The sequence below is a fragment of the Rhinatrema bivittatum genome, chromosome 4, assembly GCF_901001135.1.
Source record: "Rhinatrema bivittatum chromosome 4, aRhiBiv1.1, whole genome shotgun sequence".
NCBI classification, from domain to species: Eukaryota; Metazoa; Chordata; class Amphibia; order Gymnophiona; family Rhinatrematidae; genus Rhinatrema; species Rhinatrema bivittatum.
This window is the reverse complement of record NC_042618.1, coordinates 182,952,879-182,974,560: the sequence shown is the minus strand read 5'-3', so window position 1 is coordinate 182,974,560 and position 21,682 is coordinate 182,952,879. Positions and strand designations below refer to the sequence as shown.

The 21,682-nt window shown below is 42.0% G+C and overlaps 1 protein-coding gene across 6 annotated transcripts in view; it reads left to right on the top strand.

Moving 5' to 3' along the window:
- Positions 1-295: 295 nt before the first annotated feature.
- Positions 296-21,682, top strand: part of CEP112 (centrosomal protein 112) — a 1,022,051-nt gene continuing 1,000,664 nt past the window's right edge. For 2 of the 6 annotated variants that reach the window (XM_029599329.1, XM_029599330.1), the window contains exons 1-5: positions 296-538; positions 3,247-3,353; positions 4,233-4,423; positions 13,845-14,008; positions 18,469-18,588. In XM_029599329.1, the coding sequence (XP_029455189.1) occupies positions 423-538; positions 3,247-3,353; positions 4,233-4,423; positions 13,845-14,008; positions 18,469-18,588 (698 nt within the window). In that variant the 5' untranslated portion in view covers positions 296-422. Of the gene's footprint in view, positions 539-586; positions 710-3,246; positions 3,354-4,232; positions 4,424-13,844; positions 14,009-18,468; positions 18,589-21,682 lie in introns of those variants that run through there. The other 4 variants (XM_029599328.1, XM_029599332.1, XM_029599333.1 and 1 more) reach the window with 4 other exon arrangements.

The following is a 21,682-nucleotide window of genomic DNA, read 5'->3' as shown; positions in this document are numbered from 1 at the left end:
CCGTTGTTACTTTACCCAGGTCAACAAAACGGGCTGATCCAGTGCCAGGTTTGCCTCACCTGCATACATGGATTTATAGTTCTGAATTTTTTTTTTCCCATTGATTTCTCTAAAAAAAAATCTGGCCTACAAATCAAGGCAGGTAACGGGGTAAAACCAGGAGTGGATCAGCCCTTTCGGCTGACCTAGGGCGATGTAGTATCTCTGTTCCTGCTGGCCTTGATTTCTGCTCCAGGTTTCCGGATATTAAAGCCTCCCTCCTTGGCGGTGGGCACTTAATGCACGAATACTGCTCTGCCGCTCCCTTTCGCCCTGTAGCAGCAGCAACCGGGCGCTTGTAGTGCCAAGGCCGACCGAGCCCGCCGAGGGGGTCGCTACGCTTCTGGGGAAGGGCCAGTGGTTCCTCTTCCTCGGCGGTTGTCATGGGAATCCCCGACGCCGCGCGACAGTTCCCGGAAGCCGGAAGTGCGTCACTGTCAGTCAGCGGGTGGAAGTTTAAACCGTTTGGCAGGTGGGGCTCTAAGGAGCTCCGGTTCGGGTTAGTGTCTTTATTTTATTGCTTGCACCTGGAGTTGCACGTTTGGATGCCGTATAGCTGCAATTTTTATATTTTTGTGTAAGATTAGTTTGTCATGTTCTAAATTCATCCCTTCTTTGAGAGGTGCAAGTCCAGACCACAAAATTATTATTATTTTGCAGTGGAGACACGGTCCGTATTGCTAAAGAGGAATAGGCTCAGAGACAAATGGACTTTATTTGCAAATGAAACTATGTGCAGGCCTTGGTATTTACGCTATATTTCATCATCTTGAAAGCTCGTAGTGCCAGAGTAAAAGCTAGAAAGACCCTAGGACTGGGAGAAGATTTCTTTAGAGCGCATTTAGCAGATTATTATAGAATCTGCCCGAGTAGGGGTTTGCGTAACTGTATTGCCGCTGTCTTTACTGTATTCGTCAGTGCTGGCCCAAACAGTTCTCCCGTTTACAGAGATAACGGCTCGGTTAATATGCATGATTAACTCAGGAGTTTTGCCCATTGGTTCTGTAAAGCTTTGAACGTTAACAATTTATAGTAATAATCATTTTTACAGTGTGCATTGTACATACAAGATAGAGCATATTAACAAGGTCTGTGCCTCCAGGAGTTTATCATCTGAAGTCTGAGTGCATGGGAGTAAATGGTTTACTCAAGGCCATTCAGTGGGATAGTGTTAGTAAGGGTATTTGAATGTAGGTCTCACATTTTGGTAGTCTGACTCGGTGTTTCCCAAACTTTTCATGGCCAAGGCCCACCTACATTAACAAAAATGGTGTGAGGAATACTCATCACGGAGTAGGCAGAGTGGACTGGAGAGGATTCATATGGCCAAAAGAAGAGCTAAGAATGCACCGAAAGTCCCACCAGTCTTCTTTACAAATGTATAGCAAAGGGAGAGAGGAGGAAAAGACACACCAGAACTTGTCATGATGGACCAGCTCTCTCTCCTATATACAAGTTCACAAGTTCAAGAGAAAACAGAAGTTGGCGTGGTGCAGGCAGCAGACTTAGTTATCTTAGCTGTTGCATGTGGCTGCCAGAGTGCCTTTACTGCTGCTGCTCCTAGCTCTCAGAGTGAGTCACATCCAGTACTCAGTGCACACTCACTTGTTTCACAACCTGGGAATATGACCGAGACTGGAAGGACTCGATGGAGTTGGCTCAGGATGGGGAACGATGAGGAGGTACTTTGTGCAATGTGTGCTGCACAAAATGGGGTCCAGCTATCTGTGCTTTGCATGGTGCCCAATAAATTACTAGACTCCAGGGCTCATGCCATACTAGCAAGAAGAGGCTTGCACGATTACACATGTTCTCAGAAAGGAGATCCTAAAAATTTATGAACCACCAGTGGTGTCTCATTGCTGGGAGCAAAACCCAGTTACTGGCGTGGATCTGATCATCAGGGAGTGTTGACTTTTCTGTAGCACACCTGATCAAGTCTGAAGGCACATGGAAAACACTGCTCTAACTAATAGCAATTTTCAAAGCCATTTATATGTGTACATTGACTGTGTGAAAATTGCCATCCTTCAATGTGCCTAAAAGTATGCATGTTCCATAATGTGTGTACTTTTTACCGCATTTAGAGAAGGTATTCCTGTGATGGGGGGCATGTTTAGGTTGTGGAAGAAAATAATCTGCATAGATTGCATTTTCAAATTTACACATAAAGAGGCCAACTTTCATACAAATATGGGCTTGTATATGGCAGCAAGCAGATCTTTGCTAGTTTTTTATGTTTCAACATTTTTATTAGTCTTCACTAGTTTTTTAATAACCCGCAGGTATGATATATGCATATTTTATAAAATACATGTATTTCTACCCTGCAGCATATGTGCAAATGTAGGCTTATGTGTGAATGCATGCAATACATTGAAGGAACATATATCAGTGCATTAAATGCACATACCTTTCCTATCTGTTTAATAAATATATATGTGTATATTTTATGGGTGAAACTAAAGTAGCATTTGCTTGCATAAATTGGTGTATTTTAAAACATGTGCACATTGAAGAAGTTAGCAGTTTTACCAATTAGTCCACTAGTTCACCCAGTCCTCCAGCTCATCAAGATCCTCCTGTTCTTCAGCCTGAACTCACCCTAGATCACTCAGACGTTCCACCCAGTCAGTACTACATAATAAATATGTTGAATGTCATTTGTGCCATATAATTAGCAGGTGTAAAGTTATGTGAATAAGTTGGTAAATCTGTGTGCGTGTCTTAAAATAACTTATGCATGCAAATTGGAACACCCCTAGATCACCCCTTTTTTATGTGTGGATATGTGTGCACATAAGTGAAAATATGCATGTATTTTAGACGTGAACTTTGTCCCAGTGCAAACAGTTTGAAAATTGTTTCCAAAGTGGTAGACAACCCTAAGGTTTGAGTTCAGTAAATATTTTTAATGTAGAGGGAATGCCTATGCATGCCACAGTCTTATTCCTTATAACAGAAATTAGATAGGACCTAAAATATTGATTTGTGATAGTGATCTTTAAACTTTGCCCATCACTTGAGTATTTCTTGTGAGGTAAGGTTTATTGATCTTAGATCACCCCAATCACTTTTGTTTGCTAGTTGTTTTATGTTAATATTTCATAATATATCTGTACCTTCATGTACAAAGATGCGTTGCACACCAAATTCCTATTCATAGCTATTCATATTATTTTGCAAATGAATGTTTTTCTTTTGAAGTATAGCAATGAGTAGTTCAGAGGAAACATGGGAAAAACTGGATGCAGAGTTTGATCATTATCTGGTGGACATGAAACCATATGTCCTAAAACTGCCATTTAAGCCAGGTAAGATGATAATCTTTCAAAGTCTCCTTGTTAAAAATGTTGTTTTGTTAAAGGGGAATTGCATGCTGAAAATTCAAGACTATTGACTTTCCATCCAGATAATAAGTATAATTTTGGCTTAAAAGTAAGCTTTACTTTCAAGCACATTGTGACTTAACTTATTTAGGAACCACAGCACGTGAAGTCGAAATGCCCTTATTGCTTTTTTTTTTTTTTAGATCAGTTTACAGTGCATTTGAATTTAAAACTTGTCAATTAGCTGAGGGGGTGTTATTTCACTTTGTACAGTATGCCATCTTGCACTTGCATTTTGAAATGGCGTTACTTTTTTTTAAATGTCGCTATAGTTTTTGAGCTGTGCAAAAAATCATTAAATAGTTTTGGACATATTTTGGGCCTTTTTACAATTGCAGTATACTTACATAAGTGTGTGGTGGAATCTCAAGAGGGGTGATTGAGGGTGTTAGGAGAATATATTGTCTTCCCTCATCTAAGTGTCCTTATACTGTTCAGTTTATAATATCAACTATTTTAAAATTCATTTATTTAAATGCTATGGCTGACTGTGGATCCTTCCAATGATCTGCTAGACAGAAAGAACTCCGTTTTCTGACATGCTGTAGTAAAACCAACAGTGTCCTGTAAATGAAGGTGAATTACTGCACATGGAGAGAAGAGTGGAATGGCTGCATGGTTCTTCATTGGTCTAAAAAATGTAAAAACAAAAATGCTGCTAAATCAGGCTATAGCATTGCATAGCTGTTGGCTAAACACAGTTGCCTATCAAGAATTCACGTTAACATACTTGTAACTATTGCTGCAATTCCATAACACATTCTTTGATGATTTTCATGCATGACCTTTCATTTCTTCCCCCAGAACGCCAGAGATGTGCACTTTGGATTAAAAAGCTATGCGATCCTTCTGGAGCTGGCACTGGGTTCATGGGGAGGAAGAATCGGAACATGCATGCAAAACTCCTGTTGCACATGCTGAAACGTGGGGTCTTGGAGGGTCCTTTTACTCACCGACCTGAAGCAGGCATACTTAAAACATTACCTTCATACATGGTAAGTAGTAATACCTTGGATGGTTAAAGTTCTTTATGTTTACATTGTAAAGAGAAAAGTAATTTTTTTGAAACTGTTGTCCATGTCAGGTTATCAGGAGGTTTTGAATGACAAGAAAGTTGTAGGAGGTGAAGCTGGTGGCAATTTTAAAACCAATGCAAAAAATTAATTTAAAAATTTGCATATTTTAAATGGGTTTTATCAGACTTTGCCTAATTATAAGAACATGCCATACTGGGTCAGACCAAGGGTCCATCAAACCCAGCATCCTGTTTCCAACAGTGGCAAATCCAGGCTACAAGTACCCAAAAACTAAGACTATCCCTTGCTACTGTTGCTAGTAATAGCAGTGCTTATTTTCTAAATCAACTTGATTAATAGCAGGTAATGGACTTCTTCTCCAAGAACTTATCCAATACTTTTTAAAACCCAGCTGCACTAACCATATCCCCTGGCAACAAATTTCAGAGTTTAATTGTGCGTTGAGTGAAAAAGAACTTTCTCCGATTAGTTTTAAATGTGCTACATGCTAACTTCATGGCATGTCCCCTAGTCCTTCTATTATCTGAAAGAGTAAATAACCGATTCACATTTACCCATTCTAGACCTTTCGTGATTTTAAAAACCTCTATCATATGCCCCCTCAGCTGTCTCTTCTCCAAGCTGAACAGCCCTAACCTCTTTAGCCTTTCCTGATAGGGGAGCTGTTTCATCCCCTTTATCATTTTGGTTGCCCTTCTCTGTACCTTCTCCATCGCAACTATATCTTTTTTGAGATGCAGCGACCAGAATTGTGCACAGTATTCAAGGTGCGGTCTCACCATGGAGCGATACAGAGGCATTATGACATTTTCCGTTTTATTCACCATTCCCTTCCTAATAATTTCTAACATTCTGTTTGCTTTTTTGATTGCTGCAGCACACTGAATTGACGATTTCAATGTATATTATCCACTATGACGCCTAGATCTCTTTCCTGGGAGGTAGCTCCTATTATGGAACCTAACATCATGTAACTAACTATAGCATGGGTTATTTTTTCCTATATGCATCACCTTGCACTTATTCACATACATTTCATCTGCCATTTGGATGCCCAATTTTCCAGTCTTACAAGGTCCTCCTGCAATGTATCACAATCTGCTTGTGATTTAACTACTCTGAATAATTTTGTGTCGTCTGCAAATTTGATTACCTCACTCGTTGTATTCCTTTTCAGATTATTTATAAATATATTGAAAAGCATGGGTCCCGGTACAGATCTCTGAGGCACTCCACTGCCCACTCCCTTCCACTGAGAAAATTGTCCATTTAATCCTACTCTCTGTTTCCTGTCTTTTAACCAGTTTGTAATCCACGAAAGGACATCGCCACCTATCGCATTACTTTTTACTTTTCCTAGAAGCCTCTCATGAGGAACTTTGTCAAATGCTTTCTGAAATTGCAAATACACTACATCTACTGGTTCACCTTTATCCACATGTTTATTAACCCCTTCAAAAAAGTGAAGCAGATTTGTGAGGCAAGACTTGCCTTGGGTAAAGCCATGCTGACTTTGTTCCATTAAACTATGTCTTTATATATGTTCTATGATTTTGATCTTTAGAACACTTTCCACTATTTTTCCTGGCACTGAAGTCAGGCTATCTGGTCTGTAGTTTCCTGGATCGCTCCTGGAGCCCTTTTTAAATATCGGGGTTACAATAGCCACCCTCCAGCCTTCAGGTACAATGGATGATTGTAATGATAGGTTACAAATTTTTACTAATAGATATGAAATTTCATTTTCGAGTTCCTTCAGAATACTGGGGTGTATACCATCTGGTCCAGGTGATTTACTACTCCTCAGTTTTTCAATCAGGCCTACTACATCTTCTTTTTTTTTTTTGAAATTTTTATTAGAAACAGCAAAAACTGTAAGATCGGTAATTATAAATACACAATTGTAGATATACAATAAACATGTAACTGAAAACAGTCTCTATGAATTATTTTATCCCCCACCCCTTCCCATTATAAACATAAACATATTCAATAGACACACATCAAGCCAACTGCAATGTTTCGCACCACCCTTTCAGAGAAAGCCCCAAGGATGCTCAGCTAGTTTGTTGGAGGACTCGCCAATTCTGATAAAGCTGCCAGGTCTTCTGAAAGGTCCCCATCCTATGCTGTTTATATGCCATGATTTTACTAAGATTATGTATTTTATCCACTCTGGCTTGGATTTTAGCTAGGGAGGGGCCTATAGAGGTCTTCCATTGTAACGCTATTTCGTACCTGGTTGCCGTAACTACATACTTTATAAACTGACTTTGATATGTGTCTCCCGAGGGCAGACCCCTTTTAATAACGCCATCTGTGGAGTTAACATAATGGGCATATGTAGAATTTCTGAGAGCAGCTGGAGACTGACTCCCATACCCTAGAAATTACCTTGCAAGTCCACCAGAGGTGGAAAAAGGTCCCCTCGTTCCCACAACCTTTCCAGCATTTATCCAATAAGCATGGGAAAATACGATGTAGTTGAAGCGGAGTATAATACCACCTATACAACAACTTAAAGCCATTTTCCACCAATGTAGCGGATATCAAGCCTTTCCACAGATTATTACACGTAATATCCCAGAAATCTTCACCTAAAGACTCCCCAATATCCCTCTCCCAAGCAGTGACAAAAGAAGGTAAGGATTTCAGTGCTCGGTTTAGTAGTTTATAAATTCTTGAAAGTAACCTGGGCATTTTGTCTACTACCTTACAATAGGTTTCAAACAGGGATACCGGTGATTGAAAATCCCCCTTCAGGCCAGATTTGCGGCCATACGTCTGCAGTTGTAAATAACGATAATATTCTCCTGAGCTGAGGCCATATCTGTCCTGAAGGGTTTCAGAGGACACCCAGCTATTATTTTCCCATAATTGGTCGCAAGTGGTAATACCTTTCCCAAGCCAAGTTTTATATATCAGGTGCGCCTTACCCTCTAGGAAGTCGTGGTGATAAAAAGGTGACGAGTTAATGGACCCAATCCTGTCCCCCATGAAAACCTTACGCCAGTTGTGCCAAATTTGAAAAGTATGTTGCACCGGAGGGGGAAGATTCTGCAATTTAGGCCATTCTTTCCGAGGCCTCCAAATCAGCGCAGCTAAAGGACGAATCCCCACTAATTCCTGTTCCAGGGCTATCCAGGGTTTCCCCCCTCCCTTCCTATGCCATTCTGCTATCACCCTCAGATGGGCAGCAGCAATGTACCATACTAAATTGGGTATCGCCATCCCCCCATGTATTTTCGGGCGAAAGAGCACTTTCTGCGCTACACGAGGGTGCTTACCCTGCCATATATATTTCATGAAACGCCTCTGCCATTTTACTAACATGTAGATGGGAATATTAACAGGGAGAGTTTGAAATAAGTAACAGATTCTGGGAAGGATATTCATCTTAAAGGTGGCTACACGCCCCAGCCACGATATGTGGTAGCGACTCCACTCTTCCAGTTCTCTATACATTTTAGATAATAATGGGGGAATTATGCTTATGTGTAAATGTGTCAACTTTTTGCATAAAAGTGCCTCCCCTGCCCCAGCCCCCCCTCTCCCCCATCTCCTCAACACAAGACCATATAAATCTTCGATCTCGTGTCCCAAATCAGGAGGCATGGTACAGCAGAGCTCCTGCTGCCCCTCCCGGCATGGAATCATGGAAAACAAAAGTGCAGCATAAAAATAAGTAACCATCCAGTGCCATTCTCAAAGGCATTCACGACTTTGCCAAGATGGGATGAAAAAATATCAGGTAGGTTCCGTAGCGTTGATTTCCAGATCTGGTGTGCGACGAAGTCTCTTTCCCCCTTTGCCCATTCTCTGCCACCGGGGTTCATCCTTCTGCACTGTAGTGGGTGAGGCGGGAGCCTGGTATTCCGGTACTTGAAAACCTGCTTCCTGAAGACAATTCACGGCCTCCTTTAGGGATTGTGCCTTGTATGTTCTACCTTGAACAGTAAATGCTATCCCGAAGGGGAATAACCACCGGTATCGAATATTTTCTTTGTTCAATAGCATCGTTGCAGGTCCCAGTTCAGAGCGTTTCTTGAGAGTGAGTGGAGAAAGATCAGTATATACCTGGATCTTGTGCCTATCCAGTAGGAGTTTCCCCTGCTTGCGCACTGCCAAATAGATCCGTTCCTTAACTGCGTATTCATGGAAGCAAACAATCACATCCTTGACCCTGTTGGCCAACTTAGGGCCCAATGCCCGATGAGCCCTCTCAATTTTCACTGTTGGAGGGGGAACAGCTTCCCCAGCATCACTATCTCTTTGCCTCTGTAAAATTTCTGTGCAGAGTTTCATAATAACTTGTTTGCAATCTGAGTATTCGGGGGTGTCTGGTATGCCTCTGAATCGGAGGTTCACTCTGCGGTATCTGTTTTCTAAGTCCTCCAGTTTCGTGGAGATTTGCTGCAGATCTTGTGACATGGCAGCATTCTCTTTTTTGAGCTTGCTTAGAGATTCCGTCTGTGCCTCAGTTAACGTTTCGTATTCGAAAATGCGACGCCCCATGTCACTAACTTCCTCCCGAAGCTCGCCCACCAACTCTCGGATCTCCGCTTTAAAAGCTTGCAGATCGTGTCTTAGTTCCCGGAACCAGACCTTGAACTCACCCCTATTAGGGATTTCTGTGTCTGGGGGTGTCGGTAGGCCCTCGGCCTCCTCTGCATGCACAGATTCAGCCATGTCCGCCATCTTGAATTTTTCAGCTCGGTCGTCTCGATCCGCTTTTTGATACGAATACTTCTGAAAATCGTGTCCTTTCTTCCGACACGACATGGGGTGGCTTTCAGGAGCAAGATATGGTTGCTGCAGCGTAAAATAATCACTGGATGGCTAAAAGCTTTAGAGATTCCCGCCGGATCGGTCAGGAGCTGTGGATTAGGCAGCCACTCGCTCCACTGACGACGTCAGCCCCCCCAGGCCTACTACATCTTCTAGGTTTACCTTGGTTTGGTTCAGTCCATCTGAATCATTACCCAAGAAAACCTTCTCTAGAACAGGTATCTCCCCAATATCCTCTTCAGTAAACACCGAAGCAAAGAAATCGTTTAATCTTTCCACAATGGCATTATCTTTTTTAAGTACCCCTTTAACCCCATGATCATCTAACGGTCCAACTGACTCCGCAGGCTTTCTGCTCTCATGAAATCCTGTGCCCCACTGAGAATTAGATCTAAAATTGCTCCCTGTCTCGTCGGTTCCTGAACCAATTGCTCCATAAAACTGTCATTTATTCCATCCAGGATCTTTATCTCTCTAGCATGTCACGATGTTACATATACTGGGGTAATTGAAATCTCAAGCACACTGGTGCAGGACAAATCTCACTTCCACTGAAGAATTCAAAGAGTCTGTTTATTTCAGAAGATTCAATGTCAAATTCATTCGATTGGCAACTCCATCAATAATAACAGTGATTTCTTGAAATCTCCCATTATTACTGCACTACTGATTTGGTTAGCTTCCCTAATTTCTTTTAGCATTTCACTGTCCGTCTCACCATCTTGGCCAGGTGGACGGTAGTATACTCCTATCACTATACTCTTCCTCATCACACAACGGATTTCTATCCATAAAGATTTGATTTGTGCATTTAGTCTCATGCAGGATCTTTATCCTGTTGGACTCTATGCCATCCTGGACATAAAGTGCCACCCCGCTTCCCAGATGCTCCTCTCTGTCATTGTGATATAATTTGTACCTCGTTATAGCACTGTCCCATTGGTTATCCTCCTTCCACCATGTCTCTGAGATGCTAATTAAGTCTATGTCATCATTCACTGCTATACAGTCTAATTCTCCCATCTTACTTCTTAGACTTCTGGCATTAGCATACAAACATTTCAAAGTGTGTTGTGTTTTTTTTTTTGTATTTTCATTCTGCCATTTAATTGATGGGGTTAAATTGGAATTTTTTTTAGCTCAGGTGAGTTTTTAATTACAGGCACTTGGACTACTTTTGTTATTATTGGAACCTCACTGTTGGGATGCCCTAATTGTAATGCATCATTAGTATCCTTTGAAGATTCCTGTGCTGCTGAGCGACTGTTTGCTTTCCCCTTTGTTCTAGTTTAAAAGCTGCTCTATCTCCTTTTTAAAGGTTAGCGCCAGCAGACTGGTTCCACACTGGCTAAGATGGAGCCCATCCCTTTGGAAAAGGTTCCCCAGTTCCTTACAAAACTGAATCTCTCTTCCTTGCACCATCGTCTCTTTCACGTATTGAGACTCTGGAGCTCTGCCTGCCTTTGGGGAGCTGCACGTGGAACAGGGAGCATTTCAGAGAATGCTACCCTGTAGGTTCTGGATTTCAGCTCTTTAGAAGCTTTTACCTCTGCTCAGGACAGCTAATGAATTGCTAAGAAAGCATGTTACAATATTTCAAGAGATAATATGTAGTAACATGACAGTATAAATTCTTTTTGTTGGAAAAAGCGACATGTTGAAGTGGCTCTTGTCAAGACTACGGTGTGAGAACCATTTATATGTTATTACTAGACAGCTGAATGCTCCTTCCTAGGAACTTTATAATTTCAGCTAAAATTGTATGTATAAGACAATTAACACCTGGCATCTAAAACCTCCACAGATCCTGGGTGGCTGTCACTTTCAGTTCTGGCTAGTCATAGCTTTAAGCATTGTGTGGTAGCTTCCTCTTCACTCTGGTGACCTGTCACTTTAAAACTCCTGGAATTTTTTTGTATATAGATCATGTTTTTGGAATTTTTATAAGGCTAATGGCACAATAGCAGCAGTGCATGCTGCTCTGCAGGAGTCTTGGGTTCAATTCCTAGACCTAGTGCCAGCTTCTTGTGCCAACTGGGTCTGGGGATGCAATAGAGGAAGCATTTCACAGTCTCAGGGAGGAAGAGACTGTTGTGCAAAAGCAACACCCACTAACTAACTCAAGATCGTGCTTGTATCAGGTTTCAAGGAGAGCCACGAGCCATGCCTTAGCTATAAGACTGTTGTTATAATAGCTGGGCTAAATGAGAGGAAATGAGAAAGGGGGAAAAGCCCTCAGGTAGCTGTCAGTGAAAGCTCACGATGTGATAGCCTAGTTAAGTCAGGCTCCATCTGAGCTGGTACCCTAAAACAACAGGAGGTGTCTGCAAGGCAACCAGACAAGAAGGTTGTACTACTTAATTTTTGTCGGTAAATTAAAAAAAAACAAGGTTGAACATAAACAGAAAACCTGCTTTCTTATTAGATTGAAGTTGCCCTCAGTGAATTGGTTCAAAGTATCAGAAATGAAAAAAGACAGTTTGTGTTTGACATATGAACGAGGCACTGATAAATATTAATAAATATCCAAATTTTTCTATGGCACCCTGACTTGAGCATGTCACAGTAAAGCTATGTTGACATATGTAGTGCAAGGTAAATGGATTATTCTCTGCAGATGCTTAAGTATCAAGGAAGGTGAAGTTGGAATATTTAGTTTCGTGCTAAAGATGGGGAGAGAAGGTGGTATCTTGGATATGAGAATGAATTTTTTTCCAGAATGTAGATGCTAGATGTGGGGAAGGCACAGTGGGACACCTGGCAGAGGTACATGACTGCGCATGAAGAGGATAGGCCAAAAGAAATTCAGGAGCAAGGTTGTAAAAGCATTTGCACATGAGTTGACCATTTAAACATGAGGTGATGCTGGATGGGGAGCCAGAGGAGAGTACAGCCAAGGAATTGACATGAGAGCTGCAAGAAAGGAAGTAGAAAAGGGTCCGGCAAAGTCTCTTATAGATGCTGGAGTGGGCAGACTGCAGAATTTGGGAGTCCAATAAAAAAAACAAAAACATTGCAGTTATCTAGGCGAAAGAAAAAAATCAGATCATAGGAAATGGTGACAAATGTCAAAAGTGAGAGAGGAACAAATTTTTTGGGTTAGCAAACTGAAATTGGAGAGGATATTTTGTATTATCCCCGTTAATTGTAAACTGATATGATATGCAAATGAATGTTGGTATATAAAAGTTCTAAATAAATAAATGGAGAGATGCTTAGTTATACAATGATGAATGAGAAGGTGCATAACCTGCTCAGGCTCTCTTAAGGACATGTTGATACGGGATTAGCAGTATTTTATTTGATGTTCTTGGATCATCTGTGAGTTTTTCAGTGGATATGACTTTGTTTTTCAAGTTTGTCCCTCAGGATTAGAACCCCTGACTTAGTTGAAGTTGCTAGTATTCTTCCTATGCACTCACTCACTTCCCTCAACATTATGACGAGTTCTTATGCTGGTTTAATGTATTGTTGGTGTGGGATAACTGACCTTGTAAAGTGATTTATGAACTGAACACCGAGAAGATCTGATTTGTAAATGCTGGAGTCAACCTTTTAAAAATGTTGAAACACGTTTCTTCCTTTCATTCAGTTTTCAATGTTCATTAATACTATCTAATTTTTATATAAGATTTTAAGCAAGAAGTTAGTATTTGCTATAGAAAAGAAGCTAAAATACAAGAGATCATAATATAAAGTTGCAAGGAGGGAGGCTAAAAGAAAATGTGAGGAGATGCTAATTTACCAAGAGAGTAGTGCAGGGTTAGGTAACTCTGGTCCTGAAGTACAGCAAATGGGTCTCGTTTTCAGGATATCCACAGTGGATATGCATGAGATTGATTTTCATAATATGTAGGCAGTGCATGCAAATATACCCCGTGCATATTCATTGTGGAGATCCTAAAAAAAATCCAGACCTGTTTGTGGTACTGCAAGATTAGAGTTGCCAACCCCTGGATGCCCGAACTAGCCAAGCAGCAGCGATGGTAGCAACCCAAAGCATGACTGGATGCATGCCTGAGGGAGGAAGATGGTAGACGTGGAATGTGTTTCAGTGCAAAGGGACAACTGGATCAGGAAGCTGTCAGTAATTACTGTTAGCTTGTATTATATAAGTGATGTGGATTAAAAGAAAAACACTTATGGTACAGAGGCTGAAGTTCATAATTAAAGCTCTCATACTGTACGTTTGGGTCCCAAGGGCCTCTCTTTGAAGCATATTTGCTACTTTAGTCTGCAGTTACTGAGCCTGATAAAATCTTACCAATGCTCCTGTGACTCAGTACCTACAAAACCATGCCAGCTATTCTCATTTCTTGCACTAAGATGGAGTCTGTTGTTCCCGTCTTCTGTTTGTGTTCTCTGTACTATATTATAAAATGTGCTTTTTAAAAAGTCCCATCTTAGGTTCTCACATTTCTGTGTCTACATACGTTTTCCTGAGATTGGCAGTTTTTAATGTGTGATAAACCTTTGAACTGAAATCAGGCACAGAAATCCAATGCACACTGTACCTAAGTGTTGTAAGTAATATGGTTTTGATACATACATTTCTTAAAATCTAATTGTTTTTGTGTATTTTTAAATGTAGTCCATCTACTTTGATGAACCTAATTCTCCAAAAGTGTACAACTCTAGTCCTGAGGGCTTACCTGACTGGGTGATGGGGGAATTGGGGTCAGGAGACTCTAAAGCTGAGGAATCATGGAGACTGTCAGAAGCTCTCGCTCTTGGGATACCAATACGGACCCACAGGTATGTCTTTTACACTGACCTTATTTATAATCTCTAAAGGACATGGGTCTTTCACAGATTGTCTTATTTCTTCTTTTTTTGCTTGGTTGTGTTTACTCATTTTACAAATTGGTTGACTGACTAGAGACACTGTGTAATGATCAATGGAACTTACTCTGAAGAGAGAATAGTGTTAAATGGAGTACCTCGGGGATCAGTTGTGGGAACAATTCTGTGACATTGCAGAATGGAAAGAAGGGAACTTTTGTCTTTTTGTGGATCACACTAAGATCTGCAACAGAGTGGACATGCTTGAAGGAGCAGAGAGAATGAAAAGTGATAGCTTGAAGAGTGGTTAAAGGTTTGGCAGCTGGGATTTAATGCCAAAAAGTTTAGAATCATACATCTGGGGTGCGGTAGTCCAAAAGAGCTGTTTTCAATGGGGGGGGGGGGGGGGGGTATGTGAAAGACTAATGTGCATAGACCTCGGGGTGATAGTGTCTGACAATTTGAAGGCAACGAAACAATGTTACATAGCAGTGGCAAAAGCTGCGCTGCACAGAAAAAGGAATAACCATCAGGAAAAAGGAGGTGATAATTCCCTTGTACAGGTCTTTGCTGAGGCCTCACTTGGAGTACTGTGTTCAGTTCTGGAGACCTCATCTCAAAGAGGATAAGGACAGAATGGAAGCGGTCCAGAGAAGGGCACCCAAAATGGTGTGGGGTCTGCATGAAATGACCTGAATATGTATATCCTGGAGGAGAGGAGGTGCAGGGGGAGACATGATACAGACCTTCAAATACCTGAAAGGAATTAATAATGCACAAATATCAAATCTTTTCTGCTGGAAAGGAAACTGCAGAGCTAGGAGTCATGATATGAAACTCCAGGGAGGATGACCCAGAACTATCAGGAAATATTTCTTCACAGAGAGGTTGGTGGATGCATGAAATGCCCCTCCCGGAAGAGGTGTTGAAGGTGAGAACTGTAATGGAATTCTAAAGGACATGGGATAAACACTGCAGTTCTCTACAAGCTAGAGGATGGAAATGAAAAATGGACTAACCTATGTTAACTTTAGATGCAACTCTTTTGCAAGGGTGTTACCTGCACAGAGTGGCAGTTACTACCTTTAACAGAAGGCATGGGGGTATCCTGCTTGGAGCCACAGTTACTACCAAAAGCAACCTGCTGGGCAGACTGAATAGACCGTCTGGTCTTTATCTGCCAACATTTACTATCTTACTTTGAGCTGGATAGCCTTGCATTTGTTTGGTGTGTGTGCTGTCACAAAAATTCCAGTTCCAGGAGTCAGCTGGGATCACCTGTGCTAGGAGCAGTACACAGGTGGTGCTTTCAGCCTTTGTGAGATGCAGCGGTCTGCACCCAGTATAGCCTGGGGTGAGAAGCATAAAACCTAGGAGGAAGTGAAAGAATAATAACTGTAAGTTTTACTACTGTTCATAAAACAAAATTTGGATCTTTGGCCTGTATTTCAGAGAAATATAGAGATGCTGCAATACGTGACTGACTTATCTCTGTGCCAAGCACATTGTTTGTCTAAGCCTCTGTTAAAGAATAAAATCTCTCAGCAGATAGAGAAGGGTTAAGACAATGCAGGCCTGTGTATATGGAGATAGGCCTGAAGTGCAGCCAAGCTCAGAAGAACCTGGCAACCTAGCCTCCAGTCCCAAGAGGAGACCTTATCTGATCCAAGTCAACTCCCTTATTAGCTGCCATGTGGCAGAAGGTGGGGCCTCTGGGGCGGGAGTGGGGGAGCCAAGCTGGGAGAGTCAAGCAGTCGAAGTGAAGAAAAGAGAACCAATCAGAATTTGATTCCTGTCCCTGTCTTCATATGCATGAGCTACTGAATATGCATATACTATCTCTTAAAATCAGCTTGGAAGAGGGAGCTCAGGGCTCAGCTAAGAAGATTCTATCCACACTAGCAAGAAGCTGTCTGAGTCATTGCTTCTCACTCTGCCCTGCAATTAAGCTGCTAGACGAAATCCAGGCTCCTGGAGCATTGCTTGGAATAATGTCTCAAGCCCTGCTACTTGAATTTGCCTAGTTCTTCTCAAGGAACTAGGGGAGTCCTCTATCCTTCATCCAGGTACAGTGTCTCACAGCCTGCTACACAGTGACAGAGACAATCAGGCCAATACAATTCTGTGCGCTGGCCATAGCATATGGCTCAACATACGATTGGACGCGTGTCCATAACCCCTAATGTGAAACGGGTTAGTGCATCCAATCAAGCGCGTAGGTAATAGCGTTCATCATATGTAAATTCATGTTGATGAGGTTATTACCTATTTCCCCCGATGCAAAAAAAAAAGGGTGCCTGACGTGCACATTTTAACTTGCAAAAATTAACACCTGCCTGGAGCAGGTGTTAATTCTGAGGAGCCCCAAAAATTACAGAAAAGCAGAAAATACTGCTTTTCTGTTCCTTTTTTTTGGTTCTTCTGACTTAATATTGTTGCAATATTAATTCAGAGGAACTGAAATAGAATTTAAAAAAAAAAGTGTGCCGGCGGTCAGGTTAGGAAAAGGGACACTCAATTAACGAGCGTCCAATTTCCTAACTAGCTGATGCCACCTCTGCTAGGCACCCGCTGCCAAGGAGGCGATAGGGGCGCACAGTTTCCCCTAGCTCCTCCTTTTTACTATGGCATCCTATTTAAATAATCAGGTACCAGGGAGCGATGGATTGTTGCATGTTAAGGGAGCGGGAGAGCGAGAGACACAGACAGACAGACACTGGGTAACATCAAGCTAGGTTGAGAGAACATTGTACAAATCTCTTCTTTCTGTAAGGACATTGAATCTTCACAAGAGTGTACTGTTCTGTTCATACGTCTCACTTTGCATATAAAAGTGGCCCCTAGTCCCTACACTACTACCTAAACTTCACCTCTAGTTTCTAGGTGGGCCTCCTGAGGAGATATAAATAGCTACTACAAGGTGTAGTTATTTTCAGCGTTAAAACTGTGCGATATTGTGCATTATGGCTTTGCGCTTTGCGAAACCAGCCCACTTTTGCAGAAATCTTACCTTAATGCATGCGAAAATGCCATAATGCATTTTGATAAATGACCCTGTATGTTTGTAAAGGGCTTAGGACAAAGGTGCTATATTAGAACAGTAATAGTGTGTGTGTGTGTTTATGTATAGATAACAAACTATGATGGCAGATAAGAATTGTAATGCCCATCTAGTCTGTCCAATTAATTTCTTGGTGCAGTACCATAGACCTCAAATGAATCTCTGGCTTTCCCTCACCTGTCACAATGTGACAAGGTGATAGCTAAAGCTAGAAGAATGCTGGGCTGCGTAGCGAGAGGAATATCTAGCAAGAAAAAGGTGGTGATAATCCTCTTGTACAGGTCCTTGGTGAGGCCTCTCCTGGAGTACTGTGTTCAATTCTGGAGACCGTGTATCTAAAGGGACAGAGACAGGATGGAGGCAGTCCAGAGAATGGTGACCAAAATAGTGGGGGTCTCCATCAAATGACTTATGAATAGAGGTTGAAGGAGCTAAACATGTATACCCTGAGGAGAGGAGGAACAGAGGAGATATGATAGAGACCTTCAGGTCCTTGAAATGTTTTAATAATGCACAATCGACAAGCCTTTTCTGTTGGAAAGAAACCAATAGAACTAGGGGTCACGAAATGAAACTCCAGGGAGGACAACTCAAACTAATGTTAGGAAATATTTCTTCACGGAGAGGGTAGTGGATGCCTGGAATGTCCTTCTGGAGGAGGTGGTGAAGACAAAAACAGTGACAGATCTCAAAAGGGCATGGGATAAACACTGTGGATCCCTAAAGGCAAGGGGGGGAAGGGAATGTAGTAAGAGGCATGGGGGTAACTTGCTGGTGTGGCGGATACTACCCTTAACAAATAAGCTTTCATACTATTGATGCATCTCCATCATTGCTTGCTGCTTCAGTGGCAGGGGGGGAAAGAGGAATTGGATTCAGACAACAACCAACAAGGACATTGAACTGTACAGTCTAGGAAAACAAATAAGCACGAGGGTAAGTTGCTTGATGCGGCGGTTACTGCCCTTAACCAAAAAGCCTGATACTACACTTCTGATGCAACTCCAACATTGCTCTCTGCTTCAACTGCAGGGGGTGAAAAGAAATTGGACTCAAACAGAAACCAACAAGAGCCCTGACCTTGGCAGTCTAAGTAACTGATAAGTATGGGAAACCGATAACTATGGGAGCTTGCTGGGCAGACTGGATGGGCCATTAGGTCCTTTTCTGCCATCACGTCTGTTTCTATGTTTTCATTGCAACTAGGAATCCTCTATGCTTATGTTAGGCTTTCTTGAATTTCATTTCTGTTTTTGCTTCCATTATTTCCTCTGGATGGCTGTTCCATGTATGTGTGTGTGTTTAGATATATTAATTCTACTAAAATGTTTAATACCACCACAGGGCATAATCTGATTGTATATTTTTTCAGACGACAGATACAGTGGCGGAAAGGAAAGGATGCTGACAGGGAGCAAGGCAGAGTCCATGAACAGTTATTTCAATTCAAAGGGAAAGCAGAGACTAAACTGGAGAGTCAGAAAAGGAAGAGGTGAAAATAACAAAGATAGTTAAATGGAAAATGATGAACTGTGCACAGTTGGGGTGTGTGTGTGTGTGTGTGTGTGTGTGTGTATGTATGGGAGAGTCATCAATCTTTGCAGCGTTATTTCGGCTTCGGAATTACTAAGCTTCACAGGAGGCCAGGAGAGGAAAGGGGAGTTGGATCATCATAGACCTGACATATCAAGATGGCCAAATCCAAATAGCAAAAGTACACACAAACCAGGAAAAATTCACAAACACCTGAACATGACACTAAAACAAACACTCTGTAGAAAGGTGTGCTACATGAAAACAATGTAAAAAAAAAACCAAAGGACATTTCTAAACTTCCCTAGACTTGTGGGGGAAGAACCTCTTATTACCTTAAAAAAATTTGTGGTTGAAAATCTTGGTTTTACTTTGGAGCAATCACCAACTATTAATAATTATTTTCTCCCCAAATCCAGAAATGCAAATGGTAGATCTGAAATGTTTCAGGGGGATCTCTCAAATTTTTTGAAGGACTCCTCAGTAAATGTAATTAATTGGGGAACAATGCTGGTAACTTTTTATTCTATTACCGATATAAATCTGATAATGAAAAGATACTTTAATAGATACCCAATTATCTTTTTAGAGAAGCCTGTTAAAATTTTCCCTGATTTGGCAATATCTATGCAGTTGCGGCGGAAAGCGTTTTTAGCTCTCCGCCAAGAAGTTCTAATCATACATTTCCCATGTAAATGTATGATTAGAAGGCAAGAGGACATGTATATATTTTTCATTCCCGACCAGTTAAAGAGTTTCCTAGATCAGATGAGATTACCTATCTCATCCCCAGTGTCCAGTTAGTCGACATTACCTGGTTTTACATAATTACTTGAATTATTCTCCCAATATGTAGTAAACTAAACACCCCTCCAATTTGATTGATATGTTATGGAGAGGTTAAAGATGTCATATAATATGAGTTGAGGTAATTGATTATTGTATTTTGTTTCATAACCAAACCATGTTTTTTCTGTATGCAATAATATACTTATTGTATTATTTTGAAAATGATAAATAAAGAATTAAAAAAAACAAAAAACCCCCCAAAAAACCCAAGGGAAATTTAGTCAAAGCATGTTTGAATGTTCCTTGTTTTTCTCATTGTTTAGTTTAGTTACTCCATGGATTGGCTGTTTTGGTGTCAAGATAGACTGCATAATAGTGGCCATTCCACTTGATATCTTTCACTATGGGAGGTCAGTGTGTTGGATGTCACATTGGTAGTTGGAGTGTGATGATAAATACTGTTTCTTAGCTTCCAGTCAGATGACTCCAGAACCAGTGGGTTATGCACCTTCACCAGCAGATGGAGATGGATCAAACTGAACTCTCACAGTACATAGACCCCTGCAGTGACATCAGCCTGCTAGTATTCTCAGTCTCTAGCAGATGGTGGATGTACATCTTCCCACTGGGGATAGCTTCATTTTAAAGAAAAGGAGAATTAAGGAAATAAGTTTGCCCCAGTCTCCTGCGGTGATACCAAATGGTCCCACAGCTGAGAATTCCTGAGGTGATTTCTGTGGTCCCTCAGACGAGTGCCTTGGTTCGGTAGCTAGTTTCAGCCAGCGAGGACTTAGTTGCTTGAGCAGCTGAAAGGCAGCAAGTGCAGAAGCCAAGCGCGGTGGTGATGGCACATGCCCTCTCCCCGTGCAGCCAGAGACCATCTCTGTGCTCAGCCAGGTAAGGTTGAGTTCTGGTAATTTTTTTTTTTTTTTAAAGGATTATACAGAGAACTAGAAGGAGGTTTTTGTTGTATAGGGCCTCCTCCTTCCCCCAGTCTCCATGCTTGGTGCGCCAGTCTGATGTTTGTCCAGCTCTGTGGTAGGTCGAGGGACATGGGTAGCTAGCAAGTTGAGCAGCCTTCTTAAGCTAGGTCCTGCTCCGAGGCTTTTCGCTGTGCACCGCGTGGTAGGCCACAATGGCATTTTGCGAGCTTTCTAAGGCTGCCCTCTACAGGATTGTCGGCCCGGCATGTGCGTCTAGCTGTATGCCCAGTTTTTGGATGCACAGTCGGGCCTTGTAGTCTGTGCGACCACATTAAGTGACGCTGTAGTGGCTGCTCGCCTTTCTCTGCGCACAAGTAGTACTGTGCGATTAAGTTTTTTGTGCGCTCATTTTTTTTGGCACCTAGATTGAGCGTGCATATGAAAAAAAAACAAACAGCTAGACGCATGCCTCCATCCAGCACTCGGTGCACTGTGAGCCATAATGGTGCCTATACTTAAGAAACCTTAGCAGCTTTCTCTTTGCACTGCTTGCCATATTTGGGTGTCGCAGCCAGGAGTGCCTGCTAATTTGTGCTTGCATTATTTTGGAGGCTCAGGGAAACTTGTCTTCCTCTGATTTCACTAACCCTGGTTCCTGTTAATACCCAGATCAGTCCAGACTAGTGGGGTTATGTACTCCCACCAGCAGATGGAGTTAGAGAGCAAAGCTTCGAGGCACTGGTATCCCAAGTGTGCCACCTGCAGCTCATCAGTATTTCTCTGACTTCAGCAGATGGTGGTCGTGTATAACTGCAGCTCTATGCGAGAGAGATTTTTCTTACTCCCTGAGGTGCTAGGTTCAGTGTCTGGGCCATCCCTCAGGTAGAGCTGGGTGAACGGGGTGGGGGGGGTTGGTTACCCCTGGCGGTGCTAGCCCGTGTGGTTCTGGGACTGGCTCCCTCAGCGACCCAAAGGCTCCCCCTCAGTGTATGCGATACAGGGAAGTAGCCCTTTTGGGGATTTTTGTCTATTATTCTTAGCTTAGGCTTTATTTTTTTCTGTTACCAGAAGTTAAAGTTTTTGTGTAAAAAAAAAAAACCCAAAACAAAACAAAAAAAAACCCCAAACAAAAAAAACCCAGCTCCAAGTTCCCTGTTCACCGTGGCTCCTATTTTTACCGCTGCGGCCATTTTGTTTTTTCTTTTACGACCTCCCACGTGGCTCCCCAGCGTTCCTGGCATTTCTGGTGGAGGTCACCACGGCTGGGTGGCAGCATCTGTTTTCTTCTTGGGGGGAGTTATATGCCCCTTTTTGCAGGAGGAACGTGGTAGACGCTCCTCT